The sequence below is a fragment of the Juglans microcarpa x Juglans regia genome, chromosome 1D, assembly GCF_004785595.1.
Source record: "Juglans microcarpa x Juglans regia isolate MS1-56 chromosome 1D, Jm3101_v1.0, whole genome shotgun sequence".
Taxonomy (NCBI): Eukaryota; Viridiplantae; Streptophyta; class Magnoliopsida; order Fagales; family Juglandaceae; genus Juglans; species Juglans microcarpa x Juglans regia.
Window position 1 is genome coordinate 43218283 of NC_054594.1, and position 22019 is coordinate 43240301.

The 22019-nt window shown below is 34.5% G+C and overlaps 3 protein-coding genes across 3 annotated transcripts; 2 read left to right on the forward strand and 1 right to left on the reverse strand.

Annotated features, from left to right (window-relative positions):
• Positions 1-193: 193 nt before the first annotated feature.
• On the reverse strand, positions 194-4791 carry LOC121258157 (G-type lectin S-receptor-like serine/threonine-protein kinase CES101). The gene is made up of 6 exons (XM_041159547.1): positions 3358-4791; positions 2005-2327; positions 1719-1929; positions 1115-1352; positions 824-971; positions 194-736 (listed from the first exon to the last, which is right to left on the reverse strand). The coding sequence occupies exons 1-6, from the start codon at positions 4535-4537 to the stop codon at positions 428-430; spliced, it is 2409 nt and encodes an 802-aa protein (XP_041015481.1). The 5' UTR covers positions 4538-4791; the 3' UTR covers positions 194-427.
• A 5874-nt stretch (positions 4792-10665) lies between these two features.
• Positions 10666-15523, forward strand: LOC121259774. The gene is made up of 6 exons (XM_041161514.1): positions 10666-11160; positions 11284-11416; positions 12655-12758; positions 13598-13742; positions 13859-13993; positions 14275-15523. Exons 1-6 carry the CDS (start codon positions 11120-11122, stop codon positions 14995-14997), a joined length of 1281 nt encoding a protein of 426 aa, XP_041017448.1. The 5' UTR covers positions 10666-11119; the 3' UTR covers positions 14998-15523.
• Positions 15524-15729: 206 nt separating this feature from the next.
• Positions 15730-20115, forward strand: LOC121247825 (methyltransferase-like protein 22). The gene is made up of 9 exons (XM_041146279.1): positions 15730-15738; positions 15928-16333; positions 16437-16510; positions 16625-16727; positions 17725-17775; positions 18804-18957; positions 19199-19337; positions 19585-19690; positions 19776-20115. Exons 1-9 carry the CDS (start codon positions 15730-15732, stop codon positions 19919-19921), a joined length of 1188 nt encoding a protein of 395 aa, XP_041002213.1. The 3' UTR covers positions 19922-20115.
• The last annotated feature ends 1904 nt before the right edge of the window (positions 20116-22019 follow it).

The window sequence follows — 22019 nt, forward strand, 5'->3', positions numbered from 1 at the left end:
TTAGGCTTGTTTAAGGAAATGTTTTCTGGTAGTTTCTGTTTGTTGTCTGGAATGGAGGTTATATACTTAGTATGTTAAGTTTCTGGTTTGTATGTTGTTGAGGAAGTGTTTTTTATGTACAAGGTTTTCCTCCAAAAAAAAAAATCCCTGTTCTGCATGAGCGATGAACCTCTACCATCTCTGACAACTACAATGCAAGCTTGAATCAATTCCAAGATGTTATACACATTTATAAGAGTTTCAAGAATAAATCAAATGATTGGGATGAAATAGTTATGGACAAAAAGCTCATATTTGAATCTCTCATTGTACTGTGTAAACACCAAAAAGAAAAAAAAAGTACTGACAACATTTTCAAACCGAGTATGAGTAATTGAAAAAAATCAACCACCCAACTATACAACAACATACACCAATATTGGTGTATTTATCTGACATCTATCACGGAAATCGTTACATCATTTATGGAACAGTTATTTAGCTTGTTGTCGTCTGTACACTCTGGCACTTCCTCACCGGCATCAATAAACGCCGGTTGCTTAGGCGCAGGTAGTCGGACATTTTCTTTTGAAAGCATGGAAACAACCTCTGACATGGTTGGCCTATCGGCTGCATGTTCTTGTACACACAATAGACCAGCATGAATGCATCTTAGTGCTTCATCAGGATGGCATGGTTCGTCCATTGTCGAGTCCACTATCTCCAAAGCTCTGCCTTCATTCCACAGCTGCCATGCCTGTAACATTCTCCAGTTGCATATATCAACAGAGAATTTTTTACTGTTTAGGGAAAAACCCCAGAATTATTTATTAAAAAAACTTACATATTCTATAAGGAGTGAGTGCTCAGAAACACTTCGGCTGATATTCTTCTTCCCACCCACAATCTCTAGTAGGATGACTCCGAAGCTAAACACATCAGTTTTGAATGACACAATGCCTTTCATGGCATATTCTGGAGACATATAACCACTGAAGTGATAATTGAATAGAGGGTTTCAGTACTTAAGAATGGAATGCTTTCTCATGTTTACACACAAAAACATTAACCCCCCCCCAAAAAAAAAAAAAAAAAAAAGAGATTTTACTTTGTTAGAGGTGTAATTTATACTTACAGAGTTCCAACAACTCGATTTGTCTTTTCTTCAGATCCATTCAATTCAAATATTCTAGCCATACCAAAATCAGATATTTTTGGATTCATCTCTTTATCGAGTAAAATGTTGCTTGCTTTTAGATCTCGGTGAATTACTCTCAATCTGGAATATTTATGGAGATAAACAAGTCCCTGAGCAATCCCTTCAATGATGCTAAAGCGTTTCTTCCAGTTTAGTAAATTCTTTCTCGAGGAATCTGTCGCAGAGTAAAAAGAGATATAAAATAAATGATAAAATTTATCTGTTTTCATTGATTTAAGATTTTAGGATAAGTGATGATTTTATATGATTTCAGAACAGAAATCTTGAGTTTAAATCCTGACTCTATACTCTATGTTATTTAATTAAATATTTTAAATATTGGACCACCTATTGATGGAGAGTCTGACCTACACATGAGGAAAAGTGTTAAGATATAAAATAAATAATAAAATTTATTTCTTTTCATCAGTTTAAACTTTTAGAACAAGATATAATTTCATAAGGAAGCATGAGCGAAAAACTACAAAAGTAGACATAATTAATTCATATGCAAACGAGCAAAGATCTGAATATAGCCTACCAAAAAGGAAGAAATCTAAGCTTTTGTTAGGCATGTACTCGTAAATTAATATTTTTTCTCCTCCTTGAATGCAGAACCCTAAAATCCTCACAAGATTAGTGTGCTGGAGTTTGGCAATGAGTATAGCCTCGTTCTTGAATTCCACCAGCCCTTGTCCCGAACTTCTTGAAAGTCTCTTAATTGCTATTTCTTGCCCATCAAGCAGTTTTCCCTGAGATCGATCGTGTCCAATTTGTTTTTCAGTAAATCAATTACACTATCATCAATTTAATTATCAAGAAATTACCTTATAAACTGGTCCGAAGCCGCCCTCTCCTAGCTTGTTTGCGGTGGAGAAATTGTCTGTAGCATCAGAAATGCTCTCAAAGCTGAATATCTGCAACTCCGGACCCGCCTTCTGATCTCTCCAGCGTTTCTTTAATTTGCCAGTTAAAGTGTAAGACATTACATTACCTCCAAGTTCACGTAACAGCATTGCTTGCTTCATCTTTTCTGAGCGGTTTGCTTCTTCTTTCTTCTTCCTCCAGATTACATAGCACACAGAGAACAACAGGGGAAATGTGCTAACTCCTCCACACACAATTATCACCCATATCCACCAGATTCTTACTGCATTCAAAAACAATTTTATCTGTCATGAGAGCAAACATATTCTTTGTTTCATCTTCACTTTTTTTTTTCCGTGACTCCTCAAGATTCTGTATTACATGCGACTATGCGAGGTGCATTCTTGAGCCATATTCCGGCCTGTATGTTGTTGCTTCCACAATATTGATGAATGAAAAAGGTGCTCGTAAGCCATATGCAGTATGCCTCATCGCTTACAGGCTTAACATCTGCTTATGCTCATGTGAGTTTTTAAAACATGAAATGCAGCGTTTGAATTTCCATTGCAAATTATGTGAAATTCAACGCCATATTTATTTAAAAGTATTAAGATATAATATAAGATAAATTGCGATTCATTGAGAAGTTGCGACGAGATTGTGTTAGCATTGAAATTGAGTTCTGAAAACATATTTGTTTTCCCCAAGTTTGGTTGCGATAGAAAATGCTGGTCAGTGCAAAATGATGAACCGCCTGATAAATGAAGCTTCTACCTACAAGATATAAAATAAATAATAAAATCTATCTCTTCTCTTCAGCTTAATCTTTTAGGACAAGTGGTAATTTTACATAGTATCAGAGCAAAAGTCCTGAAGACGAACCTTAACTCTACACTCTATCCTAGTTAATTAAATATTTCACATGTTGGATCACCATTGACCGGAAGTTTAGCGAGAAGTTCTGAATTCGAATCTTGACTCTACATTCTATTTTCTTTAATTAATTAAATATTTCATGTGTTAAGTCATGAAGAGTTTAGCCCACATGTAATGAAAAATGTTAAAAGATATAAAATAAAATGACTTGTAGTTGACCCTTCAGGAGGTGTAAAGCCATTTTCCTGACCCAATGTAGAATATTACTACGGGAAGAATCTAAACAATTAGATATTCAAATATGGGAGAAATTATGGAAAGAACTTAAAATTGGGTACCTAATAATCAGTCATCGCTGTTTTAAAAGTTATTTCAATACATGCCATTGTACCATACCATATTTGCCAAGGAAAAAAAAAAATACCATAAGCACTCACTTTTGGTGTCAATGATGAAAATGCTTCTGAGTTCCTTCCTGTTTTGCTGTGTAAAACTTGAATCTTTGCTCCATATCTCACAGCCGGTACCATCATCGTCTGTAGAAGCATAGGCGACACAAGAACAATTCTTCAAGCACAGTGCCCGGCAATCAGAAAGACTCAGGTTGTCACTTTTGCCGAATGCGAATCCATCTGTAGACATCAAACCCATTTTGTACGCAAACTTGTCCCGAGGGCTTCTGCACTCGGGAAGCTTTTGTTCAACACAACCAGCTCTCAAGGAAGGGGCAGAAGTACTGCACGACACTTGTGGAATCATGGAATCCGGCAGGAAAACCAAAATCTCACCTTTTTCATTTAAAGTCAGCCTCGGGAAAATGGTTATGTCTTTGCTAACAGCATAAGTGAAATACGTTTCATTCTCGTTGGAAATGTAGCTAAATCTGTAGTCGTCGAACTTGCCGAATATCTTGACAAGGCTGTTTTCCCAAGGTCCGCTATTCCAGTAAATGTTCCCTCTCCACCAGATTGCCATTTGATTCTTGCCGTTGGGGTCCATGCCAAGGGTAAAGGACCCCAAGGCAGGCACCTCATCGCTTATCCATGATGTTAGAGACCAACTCAGCCCAGATTTTTTGTCGATTCCCAGCTTCATGTTTGGCAGAAGTGTGTCGCTAGGGGAGTCAAAGCTTTGCCACAGTTCATGCTTTATGGATCCATCTGGGTTCAATTCACGTAGCACAAAATTCCCGGTATCTAGCAGTGTGGCACTAGTGTTACTTGCTGCTTGAACTGAATATAGGACAATAGAATCTCCTTCGCTGTACGAGAGTTTCAAGTTACCATGATCGTCAACTCGAAGAGTTCCTGAGTTGCCGAAGATTGGAGTGTCTCGGTTGGCAACCCAGACAGCCTTCTCGTTGTTTGTGTTGTACCATATTCCCAAATAAGAAGTATTAGCATGGCCAGGCTTGAAGAATCCTAGCCTGAAAATACCGGAAGCTGAAAACAAATGATCCCCGTCTTTGAGCTCTTGGCCTTGTGCTAATGTGTCCGTGTCGGAACAAGAAGGGCTGATCATGAGGAGAAAGAAACATAAAAGCCAAGGAAAGAAAAGGTTTCTTGCTTTGCAATTCATTAATGGGCAGCAATTATGGTACAAAACGAGTTGTTTCATATTGAAGTAGCAAGACCTTGCTAGCGAGGATGGTTGGTGTTTACGAGCACCTTGGAAGACATAACAAGCAGGTACCAGTTAGACTGCTAAACCGAGAAAAACCTGCAGCATACATTCGATCTGTAGATGTGGCAAAACCAGTGTAATGAACGCTGTTGGCTTTTCTTTTTTTTTTTTTTTTTTTTTTCTTGAAGATAATTTGACGATAGATGAGGACTGGACCCAGTGGAATCGTGGATCACAAAGCTCGGCATCAAGCTCGCAGCCAAAATTGAAAAATAGAGTTTTTTTTTTTTTTCTTCCTCTCTTTGGGTCAAAGCATGTTGCAGCTCAAACACGCAAGTTTTGAAGGTAAAGGTCACTGAATTATGTTAACTTCCGTCTAGCCATGATCTGTTGTAGATATTACTGAATTTGTAGTTTTTTCCCAATCACGCTAGCTGTAGGCCTAACCGGATGCAGACCATATCAGTTATGATCTATTACTCATTATTTTCCGTTTTTCTTAATAGGTGGATAAATCAACGAGAAATAATTTAACTAGAAATATATATATATATATATATATATATATATATATATATATATAATACACGCGCGCGCGTACACGTCTGGTAACAATGTAAACATGAAGATTGTTTGCGTCCAAAGAAAATAAAATTTGACAAGGCATCAGTGAACATATATTAATATCATGACCTGTCCTTGTTCCTGCCTTTACCTATCCTCTTGCTGGAACAAATAAGGAAGAGTAAGCATATGTCTGTCTATCTGTTTCAGATTGGACCTAAACCTTTTTTATGTGATGGGTATAATGTATAATCGGTTTGAAGAGAATTTGAGAACAGAGCAAGCTCATCCACGGTACTGACTTTTTATAACATTATTTGCGAAGGAAATCAGTGTTGAATCATGTTTTTTTGACCAGATACTTAGTAGATCAATTCAGACATCTTCGACCTCCTTCAAAGCAAAGGGAAAGAACATGTCCTGATGGATTATAAGATAATAAATCCGTAAACCATATAACGACGCCGCATACTATCTAAAACATAACGGGTCTTCTCTATTTATAAGGTGTGGAAATAGAAATGATATTTATACTCATGTATTTCACAAGCGTCACGTATTCATTTTTTTCAATAAATATAAAATTTATATTAAAAAAATTAATTTTTTAATAGTAAACTCAACTTATTTTTAAAAGAAGTGTATGACTATTGCATAACTTATAACTCTATTTAACATTATATACACTCTTTACACCACTGATATGGCATGATTTAATTTGTATCAAGTTTGAATTTTACACACATGCTTATAAATAAAAACTCTGCAGTCATTTTTTAACACTATTTATACACTCTACTAATATGATTAATTACATCATTTTTTTAATATAAAATAATTATTTTAGCTAATCATATCAATAAAATATATAAAAAAAAATATATAAAATTGACTTTATGTAATAAAACTTACTTACAAATATAATTTTTCAATCATAATTATTCAGTTAAAGGGCCTGGCATTGGAATCGATGAATGGGTGGGTCACCCCGATCCTCGAAAATGGGCTTTCTTCTATTTCTTGTTCTTTTTGGAGGCCTAATGAAGTTTGAAAGAGGTGTCCCCTTCCAGCCACAAAGTAAAGTTACAACACAACGTCCAACGTGGGTTTTCTTGTAATCGAATTGCAACTCGCTAAACTGCGTTGCTTTTACGATTATCATGAGCTGTTAAATAAATTTCAACCTATATATATATATATATATATATACGGTATAGCTGTATTACAATTTATTTACCATTTATCAATAAAATAATATTTTTTTAAGAACAATTTTAAAAAAATATTATTTTATTAGAAGGTTGTAGAAAAATGTAAAGAGGTAGTTATTTTATCATTTTCTTCCATTGAAACGGATATTTTCCTTCGTCAAGTACTGACGAGGTCATACCTTGGAAAACTAAACGTGTATAATGAGCTGGCATTTGTAATAAACAGTAATCGGTCGAAACTTCAAAAGAAAAATGCTAATTGAAGTGAGGATTTTTAACGATAAAATATATGATTTTTATTTTTTATTTAATTATTAAGAAAATAATTATTAATGAATTGATATTTTTTTTATTTTTTAAAAATATATAAATATTTATTAAAATATAAAAAAATACATTTACAATTATTGACACAAACTTCAATTACAAGTGACCTGCATATGTTTATCTAATAATCATTTCCAGTACCTCTACTTGAAAGTGATGCTTTTCGTTTTTAAAATATTTTATATAGAGTCACTTTTATTTATTTTTTATATATTAAATTTATTACATTATTTTTTTAATATAAAATAATTATTTTAACTCATTATATTAATAAAGAGTATAAAAAATATATAAAAATGATTATTTGTAATTTCCGTTTTATTGTTCATGAGTCGTGACCAACTCGCTGCCAGCTACCCAACTACTAAGAAAATTTCCTCTCTTTTTCTAATATTGAAGTTGTATCTTGCGTTATAACCAGGTCTGCAGACATGACCTGCTGACAGCAATATTGCTTTGACTTTTCTGCCACCATCTTTACTTACTTTTAGGTAGATTATATGAAAATTTGGTGTCATAATTTTGATAAAAATCATAGCTTGACCTCCACCCAAATATCCAAGCTTATAACCTTTTTTTTTTAAATAATAAAATCTATAGACATGAATAATATCCAAGTGCTTACACCGTCCTTACCATATCCATGGGTGGTAACTTGGTATGATTAGCTTGGTGCAGAGAACTCTCTTTTCTCTCTCTCTCTGAGAATCTACTTTTTGTGTTCTTTTTAAAGATGGAATGAATTATGTTGGTGCAAATTGGTATTATGCTGTGATGGAACTGGTTATTGCATGCATTCATCAATGGTTTAGGTGTGAACATTATGTCGAACACGTGATTTGCGGGTCCATACTAACGACACCACCGAACTTCACATGACCCAAAAGTAGTTTTTCAGTGATTACAACTCACAGCAACTTCCACAAAGAATATCTTATTTATTGCCTTAAGCAATCTACGAAATTCCCATGTTCGAATGTGCATGCCATAGAATAACCATTAAACAATGATTAAGGCGGTTTGGATAACGAAGAAAGATGAGATAATTTTAGATAAAAATTAAAAGTTGAATAAAATATTGTTAGAATATTATTTTTTAATATTATTATTATTTTAAGTTTTAAAAAGGTTAAATTGTTTATTATATTTCCTGTAAAAGTTTTAAAAAGTTGTAATGATGAGATGATACGAGAGGAAACAGTTTCTATATCCAAACAAATTATTCTATTCTCAAATCGACATATAAATCGTCTATATTATTTAAATTATAATATTTGATTTGTAATATTTAAATTTTAAAATTTATCTTCTAAATTAATGGTGACATGTAAGCACTTTACTAAGTATTCTATACACCGGCTTGAAAATAAAATTTGTTATCATTTTAAGTTCAACTTCTATTTTTTGAAACACAGTCCTATAAAAATCTCGAGAAATGCTAAATACAGTTATGAATTATGCAAGCGCAACACATTTCTTTTAAAAAAGAGTGAGATTCATAAATAATTTTTTTTTTATATGAGTTTCATATTTATTCACATTTTTCAAAAGAAAATAAGACTATACCTCCTAGGTTTACTTCTTCAATTTGACCGTTCATCTATTTTAATTTTTTTATTTAATAATTAAAAAAGTGATTATTAATACTTTTTTGTAATTACCCACTTAAATGTCATTTCTCAAAAACCTCTCATACAAAATATATCTTCGTAATAACATTACATCCCATAATTAGAAGAATCGTTTCAGTACTACACAGAGAATCAAAATTCCCTTTTGATCAAAAAGAGGAAGCAGTAAAGGATACAAACCACAACCGATTTACCTCTCCGTGATTCTCGTGACCGAGGCATTATTTTATGGCAACTTCTAAAAATGGATATTAATTTATATGTCATTCTCACAGCTGTATTTTAGTAAGCAACCTTTCCAACCAGCTCTCGACGGAGCTTGACGCACTTTCTTAAAGCACGCAACCATTTAGTTGATGACACGTGGATGCTTGCGTGATTGTGCCCCCCTTTCCCGCCCAAAATGGACGCTACATCGTGGAATGATTTTTAACTAACACCACGCTATCGACGACGGGGATGCTACCGATGATAGAATTACTGAGATACCCTCGCGATTTAACAAAAGTACATTTTATATATGATATTATTAACGGATTCATTTGTGCTGTTGAATAAGGTCGTTTTTAAATATATATATATATATATATATATAATTTAATTGCGAGAACGATCCTATTAGATTTAATGATTATTACTCTTTTTTAGTACTAAAATTGAAACACAACTGGGCCAGAAAAGGAAAAGAAAATGATTGAAGGTATTGAACTTTTGCCATTTGTTTGCACGTAATTCCCTATATACATTTAATGCAAATAGAACAGACAAAATAGAACCTTCATTTTATAATTCGCTCCTTATTTTTTTTTTATTACATTAATGGGTTCATTCCAAACATTCTTCTATGAAAAAATTAATATTTATCATATGTTTTTATCTTAATCGTCTCAACATCTATTAATGTGATATTAAATGATTCATAGAAAATAAAATATAATATAAAAAAAGATAGAGAAGAGAGAAAGAAGAAAAGAGACTTTGAGAGCTATAATTTTCTTTCTCAATTGTTATTAAATACAAAGTATATATCTTTATTTATAAAAAAAATTACATCGAAATAAGATAAGGTAAATATCTTAAATATTTTAAAAATCAAATCAAGATAATATTAAATCAAAGTAATTTTAAAATCAAGATAATATCATATCAACAATGATAGGCCCACTCATGAAATATAATAAATAATTTTTTATTATTTATAAATATCACATCATAAAATAATTAAATGATGATAATAAAAAAAGATGACGAATAAGATTACTTTTCATTTATATATAATATCGAATAAATTGTCATGGAACTCACATCCTACTTTTTGGAAAAGAGATTGAAACCCTCTCAAAAGTCAAACGGCACCACCCTGTGAAGTCTATTTTACAAGAGTCATGAATGTGTGTGTATATCAAGGTTGCCAGCTTGTTTAATGGAAGTCAACATTCGTTATTTGGATGAAATGATTTTTCATCCGTCCAATTTGTATTTGGAGGACATTATTGTTGCAATGGAAAATTTCCATGCCGGCCCGTGAAGCTAGGCCAGCCATTAACGGGGAAGCTACACATTTTGTCTTCATGTTTCGAAAAATAAGGAACTTAATTTGTCGGACAATCTCCTACATGAATTACTGTTCTCTGTTTTCTTTTTTTAATTTGTTGTAAAATTTAATTTCTTTTTTTAATTTGTTAAAAGCATCTTTTAATAACGAGAGAAATAAAGTTTAACTCTATCAAGTACATTGATATTTATTATATAGATAAAATTTATGCATCAGTTACTATTCATTCCTTACACTCTATACTTTATAAAAAAAAAAATTGTCAAATGTGAGACGTAGAGATGAATAGTGATTAATATATATATATATATAACTAATTCCAAACCGTTTGATGTAACCGTTAATATTGGACAACAGAGTTTATATAATTGTATTGAAAAGTTAATAAATTCTCTTATTTGGATATAATATGTGAGAGACGAAGATGCCAAATAGTTGATCAAGTTGATGATTCGATAACTATATTTCCTTTTAACAGGAAAATTTTTAAAAATTTTCATTGAACAGGGTGTCATTGTTAGGGCGTGTGATCTAAAAAACACATGTTTTTTTTTTTAGAAATTGTAAAAAAAATGCAAACCGCAAGAAATGGTAAAAAAAAATAAAAAAATGGTGGGTTCATAATTTTGATGATGAAAATAATACAATGTTCTGTTTTTTTTATTACCTATTTTTAGGGTTTAATTAACGACGTGGAATCTCGACCGATAAGCCATAGAATTCCTAGTGTAGAGTTCCTATGGAGGGTATTATGGTAATTAGAGTTCTTATAACGACCGCGGGGAGATAAAACCCGCGAAAATACTCTCACCGGGAGAGGGAGAGGGAGAGGGAGAGCTCGTCGACTGTCCGACGTGGCAGAACTCTTCCCCCAACTCTCTCTCTAGTCCCTCTGTGGCCAACTTTTAATTCATTCTTTTCCTCTTGTTAATTCAAAGCTAATTCTCTCTTCTTGTTTTTCCGGGGGGTATACATTGATTCTGCTTGACCAAAAAAAAAAAAAAAAAAAAAGAACAAATAGTATAGATTTCCGTCTCTCCATCTTCACCCTTTAATTCTGCGACTCTCTGGATCTCTCTCCCATATTGCTTTTCTTCGGGTTCTCTCGAATGTTGATTCTTGGCATGACCTGAATCCTCCCATATTCCCATTTTTGTTCTTTACTTTAACATTACACCTTCTTCAACCATTTCAGAATCTTTATTTACCCTTCCCGGCAAACAACGTCTTCATCTTTCCCTCTCTTTCGCCTTGGAAAAGTTTTTCTCCAAAGTTCTTGGACATCAACATGTTCGACGGAATCTTAAAGTCCAAATTCTACTCGAAATGGTTCGTCAAAACCCCGACATAACTTTTCTTTCTTTTTCTTCTGCTCTTCTAAATTGTGGTTATTTGTTTCTTTCATATGTATGGATTGTTGGGGTTGTTTTAATTTGGCTTACCTTGATATAGCAAATCAAATCTAAAGCTGGTAAATACTCGGCTTGAGGGGATAATGAAGAAGAGGAAAGCGGTGCAGAAGTATTTGAAGAATGATGTTGCTGATCTTCTCAGGAGTGGTCTTGACATCAATGCCTATGGCAGGGTAAGTTTCAGGTTCATTTGGGTTTCAGTTCTATGATATTCCGGTATTGTCCCAGTTTTTCACCGGATTGATATTGTTATAAACTCAGATTCAAGATTAGTTTTTCATCATAGATGATATTATAGCCTGAACTCGTTAAAAAAGTTGTATTTTCCCTTATCCGGGTTGATTCAGGTTCAGGGATTTCTGTGTGCTAGACTTTTGTATCTGTTTCTGCATTTGCCGTAGATGGTTTGATGATCAGTGGGTTATAGATAACTTAAGGTTATTAATTTTTACTTTTTAATTTTGATCTGTTCTTTCTTTTCCGTGTGTACGCATAAAATCTGGCCATTTTTTTGCATCCTTACATGCTTTGTATCTCTCTATTTATTTAATACCTCCGCCGATTGTTGAGCTTCCCTCAGGATTTCCTCCGTCAAACTCTTCAAAGGATAGAAAATTGGCAGAAATTTATTTCAGGGGTCGTGCACTTTTATAAGTTCTTTTAAAGGAGAAAAAAAGGCCCTCATAAGTGGGACCCAATGTTTTTCGTTGCCACAGTGGCATCTCATGCGACATTAGATCGATCATGCATGTGTGACCTTCCTTCCCCACATGTCCCCTGTTTCAAGGATGGAATCACTCTTTCTATTATAGTTTTTCGGGGCATTTGACCAAATTGTAGCCTCAGGGTATTTGGAGAACTACGGGGCATTTTAGCAAGAACAGTTGCACGCCTCGTAAAAGTGCTTTTGATTTCGGTTGGGTTTATCTTGTCATTTTCTCTCTCTAATTGTTCCCTTCTCTTCTGACTGATGAAAAAATGGAAGGGCTGGAGAGAAGGGTGGCATTAAGCAGAAACCCTTACTGGGTGAAGGGCTTCCTTAGCAGATGCGGATAATGTAGGCATATATTGCTAAATCATCTCTTTGGTGCTTGCACACAAGATTTCTGTGCCGTAGAATGCTGAACTGATGGGGAAGGATGGGATGGGTCTCGCACCCACAAACCATCCCGAATGTAGTTGAATTAGATTCCTCGATCTAATGTAAATATGAGACTTATAGATGGTCAAATGTCTGTTTATGGATAGTTGAAAGAGATTAAGGTTACTTCGACACAATTATAGAGCAAAAGAACATAGCTGACAATCCTCATTTTGCATATATATATGTAAAGGGAAATGCATGCACACAGACCATTTGAATATTTGATACGTTAGTTAAAGCTTTTAACTCGGCGTACATGGTGAACAGGCTGAAGGGCTTCTAGTCGAGCAAAACATGTCAACCTGTTACGAATTCATTGAGAAGCTCTGTGGGTGTATCACCAGTCATCTCTCCATCATGCACAAACAGAGGTACACGTGGCTGCCCAACCTGTAGTGGAATTCTTGTTTCAACTAGTTATGCGATCTCTCTGGTTCCCTGCCTTGTTAATGGGGAATTTCTGTTAATTGAAAAAAAAATAAAGTAGAGACTTTAATTTTAGTCTGATCCGCTTATTTTGTCTCTGCTGCTAAATAAGTATAATTGTACTATCTTTCCATGCATTCAGGCTCTTTTTGAATTGAGTTCTTTTATTTTAGACTTTGCTCAGATGCACTAACTATTTGAGGTTTTATGATATCTTAACTGGAGTTGAAGCTAATGCTTGAATAAGCTGCTTCCTGTTTTCTCTCTTTCAATTCACACTATGATTGGGAGTTGAAGAGTAGAGAAGAAAAGATAGGGATGGGGAAGTCAACTTTATTTCTCTTGTTTGGATGTGTAGAAGAAATGAGAGGAAGCTTGGTCTAGTTATACCAATACACCCGTTGTGGGACCAATTTAAAAGCTCCTTTCTTTTTTCCTCTACCATCCCCAAATCTTCCATCTAATCTGGTTGTTAGGCTCACTAGAATTTTCCTTTTGGATTTAGTTCCTTGTGCATGCTGAACTGAGATTAGGAACGATATCTTAAACGGGGTTTAGCTGCCACGACAAACATGCTTCTTTCAAATGGGTTGAAGTGATTTCAATACATTTGCTTTATCATCAAAGCCCACAACTTAATCATTTTTCTTGAAATTTCGTGTATGCTACAATATTCAACGTGTTAGTTAATCAGTACAAAAGTTATACTTTTACTAAATTAAACTGTGTTAATTATGAGATTCACATGCATTCCACTGCACTTGTTTGTTTTATCCTTGCATAGGGATTGCCCTGAGGAGTGTAAAGAAGCTGTAGCATCTTTGATATATGCTGCAGCAAGATTTGCTGATTTGCCCGAACTACGTGACCTCCGAGCTATGTTTACTGAGAAATATGGAAATTCCCTCGATTCTTTTACAAGTAAAGAGGTAAATTCGTGTGCACTATCGTTGCCCGTCTCTGATATTCATAGCTTCATACCAGTAAGTATATATTACTCCTTTGGTTCGGTGTCCTGACCGAGCTGATGGTTTTGCTTAATCAGTTTGTTGCAAAATTGAGGTCAAATCCTCCTACAAAGGACATGAAGCTTCAGTTACTGAAAGACATTGCACAAGAAACTAATATAGAATGGGATAGCAAGGGTTTGGAACAAAAACTCTATACTTCGCCCAAACAAGTAAGCTTCACTGCCTATTACTGTAGTTTCCTCCAAAATTGATAATAGACATTCAGAAGGGAATGCAAAGCAATTTGGAGATTCGGAAGTAGTTTTCTTAACAATGTAATCTTGGTGCAAGGAGTTCAAGGTCCTCAACCTTAAATCAGTCGGGGATCCACAAGGATGCGGAGCTTCCACTGCATACTTCAATTTAGTCCCTACTTGCCATACTTGTGTTAGCACGTTAACCTTTCTTCGTGTTGCTGATTACTATTTGCAACATATATGACTTCTTGCAGGAGAATCCTAAATGTGGATCTTCAAGCGATGATGATGACAGATGGCAGAAAAGCAAGGACGATGGAGTGCCTGAACGATATAAACAGAAGACTGGGAGCATACCGAGCAATGGAAGGGGTTTTATTACAAACAGAAATGATAGATGCCGGATGCCTAGCAGTAGTGAAGATGAGACGACTACAGATTTATCCAAGAATTCTTCAAGTTCAGTTGGAAGTGTTTCTGAGGATGAAGTAGAAATTAAGAAGCCGTTGTCCTACAAATCTCCACCTTATCATAAAAAGAGAGCTGACAAAAATGAAAGCAGTTCAGTGGAACCCGTAAAATTTAAAAGTGATGCGGACGAGGAGGAAGCTCGACGTGTTAACGAACCTGTCATTGAAGATAAGCTGAAACCAAAATCAGTTAGGAGGAGAAACTTGAAACCACCACCAGGATATGGTGTTACGGAGATAGATTTGTCTGGAACAAAACAAGAAGATGCTAGACAAGAATCAGGTGGTGAATACAAGAGGAGGAATAGAACAACCTCTGATTTGGATCCTCCACTTGCTAGAGCAGCATCTACTCCACTAGAATTAACTTCAACCGAGGCAACAAAAAGGCATGTTCGAGCCAGTTCCTTGCAACCAGAGATGCTGAGCATTGCTGGGCATGTGCATCCTAAACTACCTGAGTATGATGAGTTGGCAGCTCGGGTTGCAGCTCTCAGGGGAAGATGAAAGATGATAGAATCAGAAACTAAGAAAGCAATTCTTTCCATTCTATATTTCCTCTTGTTATATTCTTTATCTGCTATAGGTCCATGGTGGAACTGCTTTATGATGTGTTCTCCTATTGTCCGCTACGGGGGCAACCAAAGTAAAGCAACTAATATTGTCTGCAACTAGCAGGCAGCACGAGGGTTTGCTTTACTATTTCGCAAGCAACAACATGTTGAAAAAATCGGTGTTTGGGCATTCTAAGCTACTAGATTCCTATTAAAATCTGAAAGCAGTTTCATTCGTCTTACTTTTCTTGGTTAGTATTTCCATGTATTCTATTCTCATAGAGAAATTCCTTGAATAGTCATTGTGGGACTGCTCTCTCTCTCTCTCTCATATTACTGGCAAGCATCTGTAGAAAAGGACACGATCACTTTCTTTCCTTGCCAATTTCTCCCTCTGAGTTCACCTTCTTTTCATATGATCGTAGAGAGTTTTTTTTAGGGAAATACCCTGTTTTATATTGCGGTACTCTTTTAAAAGGTACCGTTTGAATTGAAAGTTTATCTCAATTTATCTCATCTTATTATTATATTTTTTTTAAATTTTTAAATAAAATGTAATAAACAATTCAACATTTTCAAATTTTAAAATAACAATAATATTAAAAAATAATATTTTATTTAATTTTTAACTTTCATTTTAATTTACTATCAAAACTTTACAAGTTAGACGTGTTATACCTCAAATATGGATTTAGTACGGACATGTTTGCGTATTTCACGCATATAGCTTTGGATTGCTATTTTTTCATTTTATTAAAGCCCATTATAAGTATTAAAAAATTAAAAAAAAAATCAAGTAAGCTTACAAATAATTCTTTTTCTTAACACATTTAAGGACTGTTTATTAATTCATTTGAGCACTAAACGTTGTGTCGTTCACAAGGCAGTCATAAAAACGATCCGTTTCTCCAATACAATTACAAATTCCGGACAAGCATGGAAAACACATTGCAATTGGGGATTTAGGGTCTTGCTTTTCAGCTTCAGCACAACCGGTCTATCACCATCTCGACCAATATCATCATCATCATCTCGAGAAGAAGGAACTGTGGATATGTCGAGGCAAATGAACGATGTAGAGACAGCAACAGCGGAGGAGGAGCAGGTGATGAGCGAGGTCCACCTGGGATGCCCGCCTGGCCTATCCGGGCCCCACATTTCCCACTTCACCATTTCTCTTCCATCTTGTAAATCTGCTGATGCTTCTAAAAATGAAGATGAAACGGCTTCTATGAATCAAACGATTGGCGTGGACGAAGACGGCGATCTTGTTCTAATTAGACGCAACAGTAAGCTTCCCGTACACATATACTGTATCTATTTATCACTACGTACGCGGACATCCAAGCTTCAAAGCTAATTTTTTTATGTGGGTATTCTTTTAATGTGCAGAACCATTTTCCCATTGTCATAGGTTGACCATCCGGCACAATATCACATCTTCGATTCCAAGTGTCGGTTTACAGGTAGTTGTTAGTTTCTTGTTATTGTTTTCTTTTGGATTTCTATGCTGCGTTCGATTCCAATAGTCGGTTTGCAGGTTATTGTTGTTTGATCTCCATTCTTATTTCCTGTTTCAGGTTTGGAAAGCAGAATTAGTGTTATGTGATTTTGTGTTGCATAAGATGTCTACTTCATCTGAGTATGATAGAATTGTTGCATTAGAACTTGGTGCTGGAACAGGTATGCCGATCATCGGTATTCCTACGTTATTATTTTGGTGCATTTCACCAACTAATGTCAAATTCAAACCTACAACCAAACCTGAATATGATGAAATTTGTCAAGATGATACAATTATATCTTACTGAAAAGTATTTCCCATATACTCATCAGGGGTTAACCTACTCATAGACTTGATTATGTTATTACTAATACAATATGGGGTCTTTTTTTTTTAATTATTATTGTTATTTTTTTAGAAGAGGGATGGTACCCCAATTTTATTAATAGCCATCTCTTATGGCAGAGGAATACCTTTTACAATCGGTGTAAGAGCTTTGGGGGTTACATAAATCCCAAAACCAAAGCTCTTGTAAAAACCTTTCATTCTAAAAAAGAACTACTACTTACATTAATTGTTCCAAAGTATCTATAACAGAAATAAAGCAAATATCCAAATGAACTATTTCCATGTAAAATTCAGTAAACCAGATTTATCAATAACAAAAATTCCATACAAATTTATAGGTAATTGTAAAATAGAAGAGAAAGACAAAGTAATACCTGAAGCTCCAAGATACAATGTGGGGTCTTCACTTGATGATGATGTTGGTAGATCCGTGGTTGATAAAAAGACCATGCTTAAGTTCTTAAATGATATGTTATACAAGACTTAGATTCTGGATAACCCACCATCAATTCAACTTACTTAAAAATTTGAAAACACAAATACGTTTTAGACAACTGCGAGGGAAAATGATCAACTTGCAGTTCTGTCAAGAGCTGCTGTTTTGGGGAATGAAAAACTTTGGTCGCAAGGTTTTTTTTCCCTGCAAGCGATACTTGTATTATTAACTGCCTTCTGCACCGATCAAAAAATGAAAATTATAAGTTTCTGTGACAATGCTTCAAATATATATAAGATTGTGTGGTTGATTAAAATTTTTGCTTCAAATTCTACTGTCTATATGAAAGATTATATCTTGGATTATAAGATTTTTCTTACGTTCTTCACCAGGATTGGTGGGTATATTACTTGCACGTGTTGCAGAGACAGTGTTTCTGACTGGTATGGTAACTTGCCTCTACCAAGTATCAATCTTTAGTCATGTGAAAGTATCTCAAATCATGCATTCTTCAATGGTTTTGGTTTTCATTCTCGATAAGTTGGCGGAAATGTTTTAGTTTGATGGATGGATAAATGCCTGACCAGCTATGTCTCAAATACAGTGTGCTGATATTTTACTTCCTCCTCTCACCACATGCACTCACAGACAGACAATTGTTAAATTGGGAAGTGGAAACTTAGAAGGCAGTGTCAAATAGAGTGCATGAAATTAGAGTTATCTTAAGAGAAGACTGTTGGGAGAGAAAATCTTTATGCCGGGTTATTATATATCAATAACATTTTTAAGCAAAAAAAATTATGAATTGAAGCTTTCATGATCCATTTCTGTCACAATATTCTTATTAAGAGATTCAAATCCTTCATTGACATAATGTTTTACATGTCTTCACCTAGATAAAGCGTGTAAGGCTGTAATTTGATAACAGTGCTTTAACAATAAATCCATAACTCTTCATGTTCAGGTCAGTTCAAGCTTACTACTTGCTAATAGTCTCTGCTAAAGCTGTCTTGGTATATTATGAATGGTTTAGGATTGCAAGTATTCATGTGAATCATGCCTAATTTACAAACTAGATGAGGAATTAAAGGTTTGGACTTGATTGAGCGGATGATCATCTCATGAACCTCAAGTTACAGGTGTTTATACCATATTATCATCCTTTCACCGTCTGTTGTCAGATATATTTGTAAATGGTCTAGGCCTTCATGATTTTCTTCTTTCCTTTTCTTCATCCTAGATAGGTGTTTCTTCTTGTATACCATCTTGTGTACTTGGGCTATGCCTATTCTATTAATGTAATCATTTACTTATAAAAAAAAATATTTTCAAATCTTCCTGGCAGAAAAAGGTAGAGTTTGAAAGAAAAGTAGATCAATGCATGAACTTGTTGTCAGGATGTGAGCAACATTAACTTCAGGAAGCGACACGTTTTTATCTTTTGTTAAAAAGACTTGCTAATTGTTGGCAGACCATGGTGACGAAATCCTTGAAAACTGTGCCAAGAATGTTGACCTTAATTCGGGGCTGTTCAACGGTCGAGCTGCTGTTCAAGTACGTGAACTTGATTGGATGAGCCCCTGGCCTCCTAGAGTAAGCCCAAGCAAGTCCCCTCTGAATAAAAGGTGGGATATTGTTTTAGTTGACAGTGCAAAGCACTTAATGGTAGAGGACAGCCAAAAGATGCTTGGTTCAACAAGAGTTTGCCTTTTTATATATTTAGAGAAACATATACCCTTCAAGAAATGTCTTTTAGGAATTGTTGAATACCCATTTTTTTATCCACCACCCACCCCTCACTCCCAAATTTTACCATATCTCAATATTTTGGTAACATGAATCATTTTGTTTAGTAGTGTCATCCAGGTACACATGGACCCTTTCTGAAGTTGAAGAAGTCCAAGAAGCTTCTTTGCTTGTAGCTGCTGATGTAATTTACAGTGATGACTTGACTGATGCCTTTTTCAGTGTTTTAGAGAGATTGATGTCACTGGGTTCAGAAAAGGTAAAAATCAATAACGACCGAGTTGTTAGAATCGGTCCTCTTTTTTGGCCTAAAACGTAATGAATTTTTAAGGTGTTGAACTAAGCCTTAATGGATCTCTCAGATATTTAAAATGATTAGTTATTTCATGCGTGCCAAAGATCCTCTCTGGTACAGTTGTTGACATCCCTTGTCTTTCCAAATCAGAGCCCTTTAAAGTCCTCACATGTCGATCAAATAAATGACAATGACCTTCTATTTTACTCAGGTGTTATACTTGGCATTGGAAAAGCGCTACAACTTCAGTCTCAGTGATCTTGATGTTGTTGCAAATGGGTATTCACATTTCTGTAGTTACCTGAAAGATGAAAAAGGTAAGCTTATTACCGTCTAAGATGTTCCTTACCGTGGGGTCTCTTTGATACAGCCAAATTATGGGGTTGTGTGACTGTGATGCAGAATGTGAGGATTTTGAAAAGCGATCTGTCCCATGTTTTGTTGGCAAGCGCATCAAGATTGCACAAATTCCACAGTATGTGAAGGAGTACGACAGAGGAAATGATGTTGAGCTTTGGCAGATTAAGTACGAGAGACGAAGATCCTGAATTAGATAGACTCCAATGACAATGAGACTGAAGTTCTGCATAGCTTCTACCTGTAAAAGTCCATTTATTTTGTTATGAGGCTTCAACTAGTCTGTCTTCTTTTCAATTCTATAGGGACAAATCCTTAAAAATTGCTTACAAATAAAAAGGAAAATCCTTAAAAAAGTGATCTTCACAACCTGTGAACACGTAAATTTGGAGTTCTGCTTTATGTATAGCCAAAAATCTTTGATACTTTCTATTGGGTGTAATCGGTCCGGTCCTTCTGCGGGGGGAGGGGGTGTCACAGACAGAAAATTTCACCTATAGACCGGACCGTTAAATTAAGACAAAAAACTAATAAAATTAAAATTAAATGAGCTCTTTAATATAGATTATGTAACTGCTCATTAAAAAAATAATTAATTATAATTATATTTATAATGTTAATAGTTACTAATTTAGTACTTTAGACTTTAGTATTCATAATGACTTGTATTAAAATTCTAAAATTTTATTTATGATTAATGAATATTAAAGAATTTTATTGTCCATAAATTATTCATGCTTACTTGCAACTTAAGTATTATAAAAAAAAGAGCGCGGCTATACATCAGCCGCACTCTCCGCACACTTCAATGCAATTTTTTTTTTTTTTAAACGCAGCACATGGTGTGCTATGGCTGCAGCATACGGTAGGCTATAATAAATATTTTCCTTAAAAAAAATTACTTAAGTACTTTAATTAGGTGTAAATAGTAGAGCATGTTATCATATTATATATTAGTTAATTGATAGAATATATTATTTTAAATTTTGTAATGTCAATAGTAATAAATTAGATGAAAATTAAATAATTAACTTATACAATTACTATATAAAATAATATATTATATAGAAAAAAATATTTAAAAAATTTATATGTAAATATTTCAGTCCTATTTGGTTAGTTCCGGTCCAAAAAGTTCACATCCCAAAACCGAACCGAAAATCAAATTTCTCATGAGACCAGCCAAATTTTCTCCTTTAGGTATGCCTTCTAACTCTGCGTAATACTTGTGATGTAACAAACCAATTTTTCCGAGTATAGTTTAAACATACACTGATCATCTCAGAAGACACGCACATGTACCAATTTCACTATACTGTCGAGTCCTTCTCGCATTTCTTTATGAAAAAATAAGAAAAATAATTTATACACAATATTTTTTATATTATTTTATACAATTATATTTTAAATGAAGAATATTATAAAAGTAACATTATTTTATAAATATATTCTCATTTTATAATATTATTATATAATATATTGTATAATATATCATTACTCAAAAATAAATAAGCGAAAAAAAGAAGAAAGATTGCGCAGTTTCCTGGTTGAACTGTCTCATAAATGCATATGATTGGCTTGAGTTTACCAAACTTTTTGAGGCCATCTTGTTTGCTCTTTTTCTCGTAGTTGATGTTTGAATGGGACAAGATGGGTCTACTCGAGTTTATTGTCACAATCATATCTGGAGCATTTGATTCAGCAAGGGCTGTGAGCCTGTGAGCCTAATAGCTGGCCTTTTCCAGAGCTCTACTGTCCACCACTAAACTTTGCCTTCTCCAAAGAAAGTTGAGGAGCCGCTGCTTTGATTCCATTTAGTATTTATATATAGTTTGGATAATCCAAATTTGATGGGATGAAATAATCTATAAATAATTATAAATTATAACATCCGGCCTAAATCCAACCCAAGATCTAGACAAAGCCCAACTCAAGAATGTCAAAATGATGCCGTTTTGGTACATTTCCTTCTCTCTTGAAAGGGCTTCAATAATTAGTAAGACAGATATATAACTCTGTAAAACGTGAATTCAAGTTTCAAATAACAGACAAGGCAGCTGAACTCGAAAGACCAGAAGAAGACAAAATCTCTATTTAAAGAGATCAGGTACGCTAATGAAGCTAGAACATATTTGGCTTTGAGATTACTCACATCGTTACTGACTTATGCATCAGAGGGTTCCCTCTACCACCCAAAGCCTTCTTAATCTTTGGTTGCAAGAGATCGAGAGTGAGCATCGGTGAAACACGTCCTTAACAGTTGACGTTGTCTGTAAGATCCTAATATCT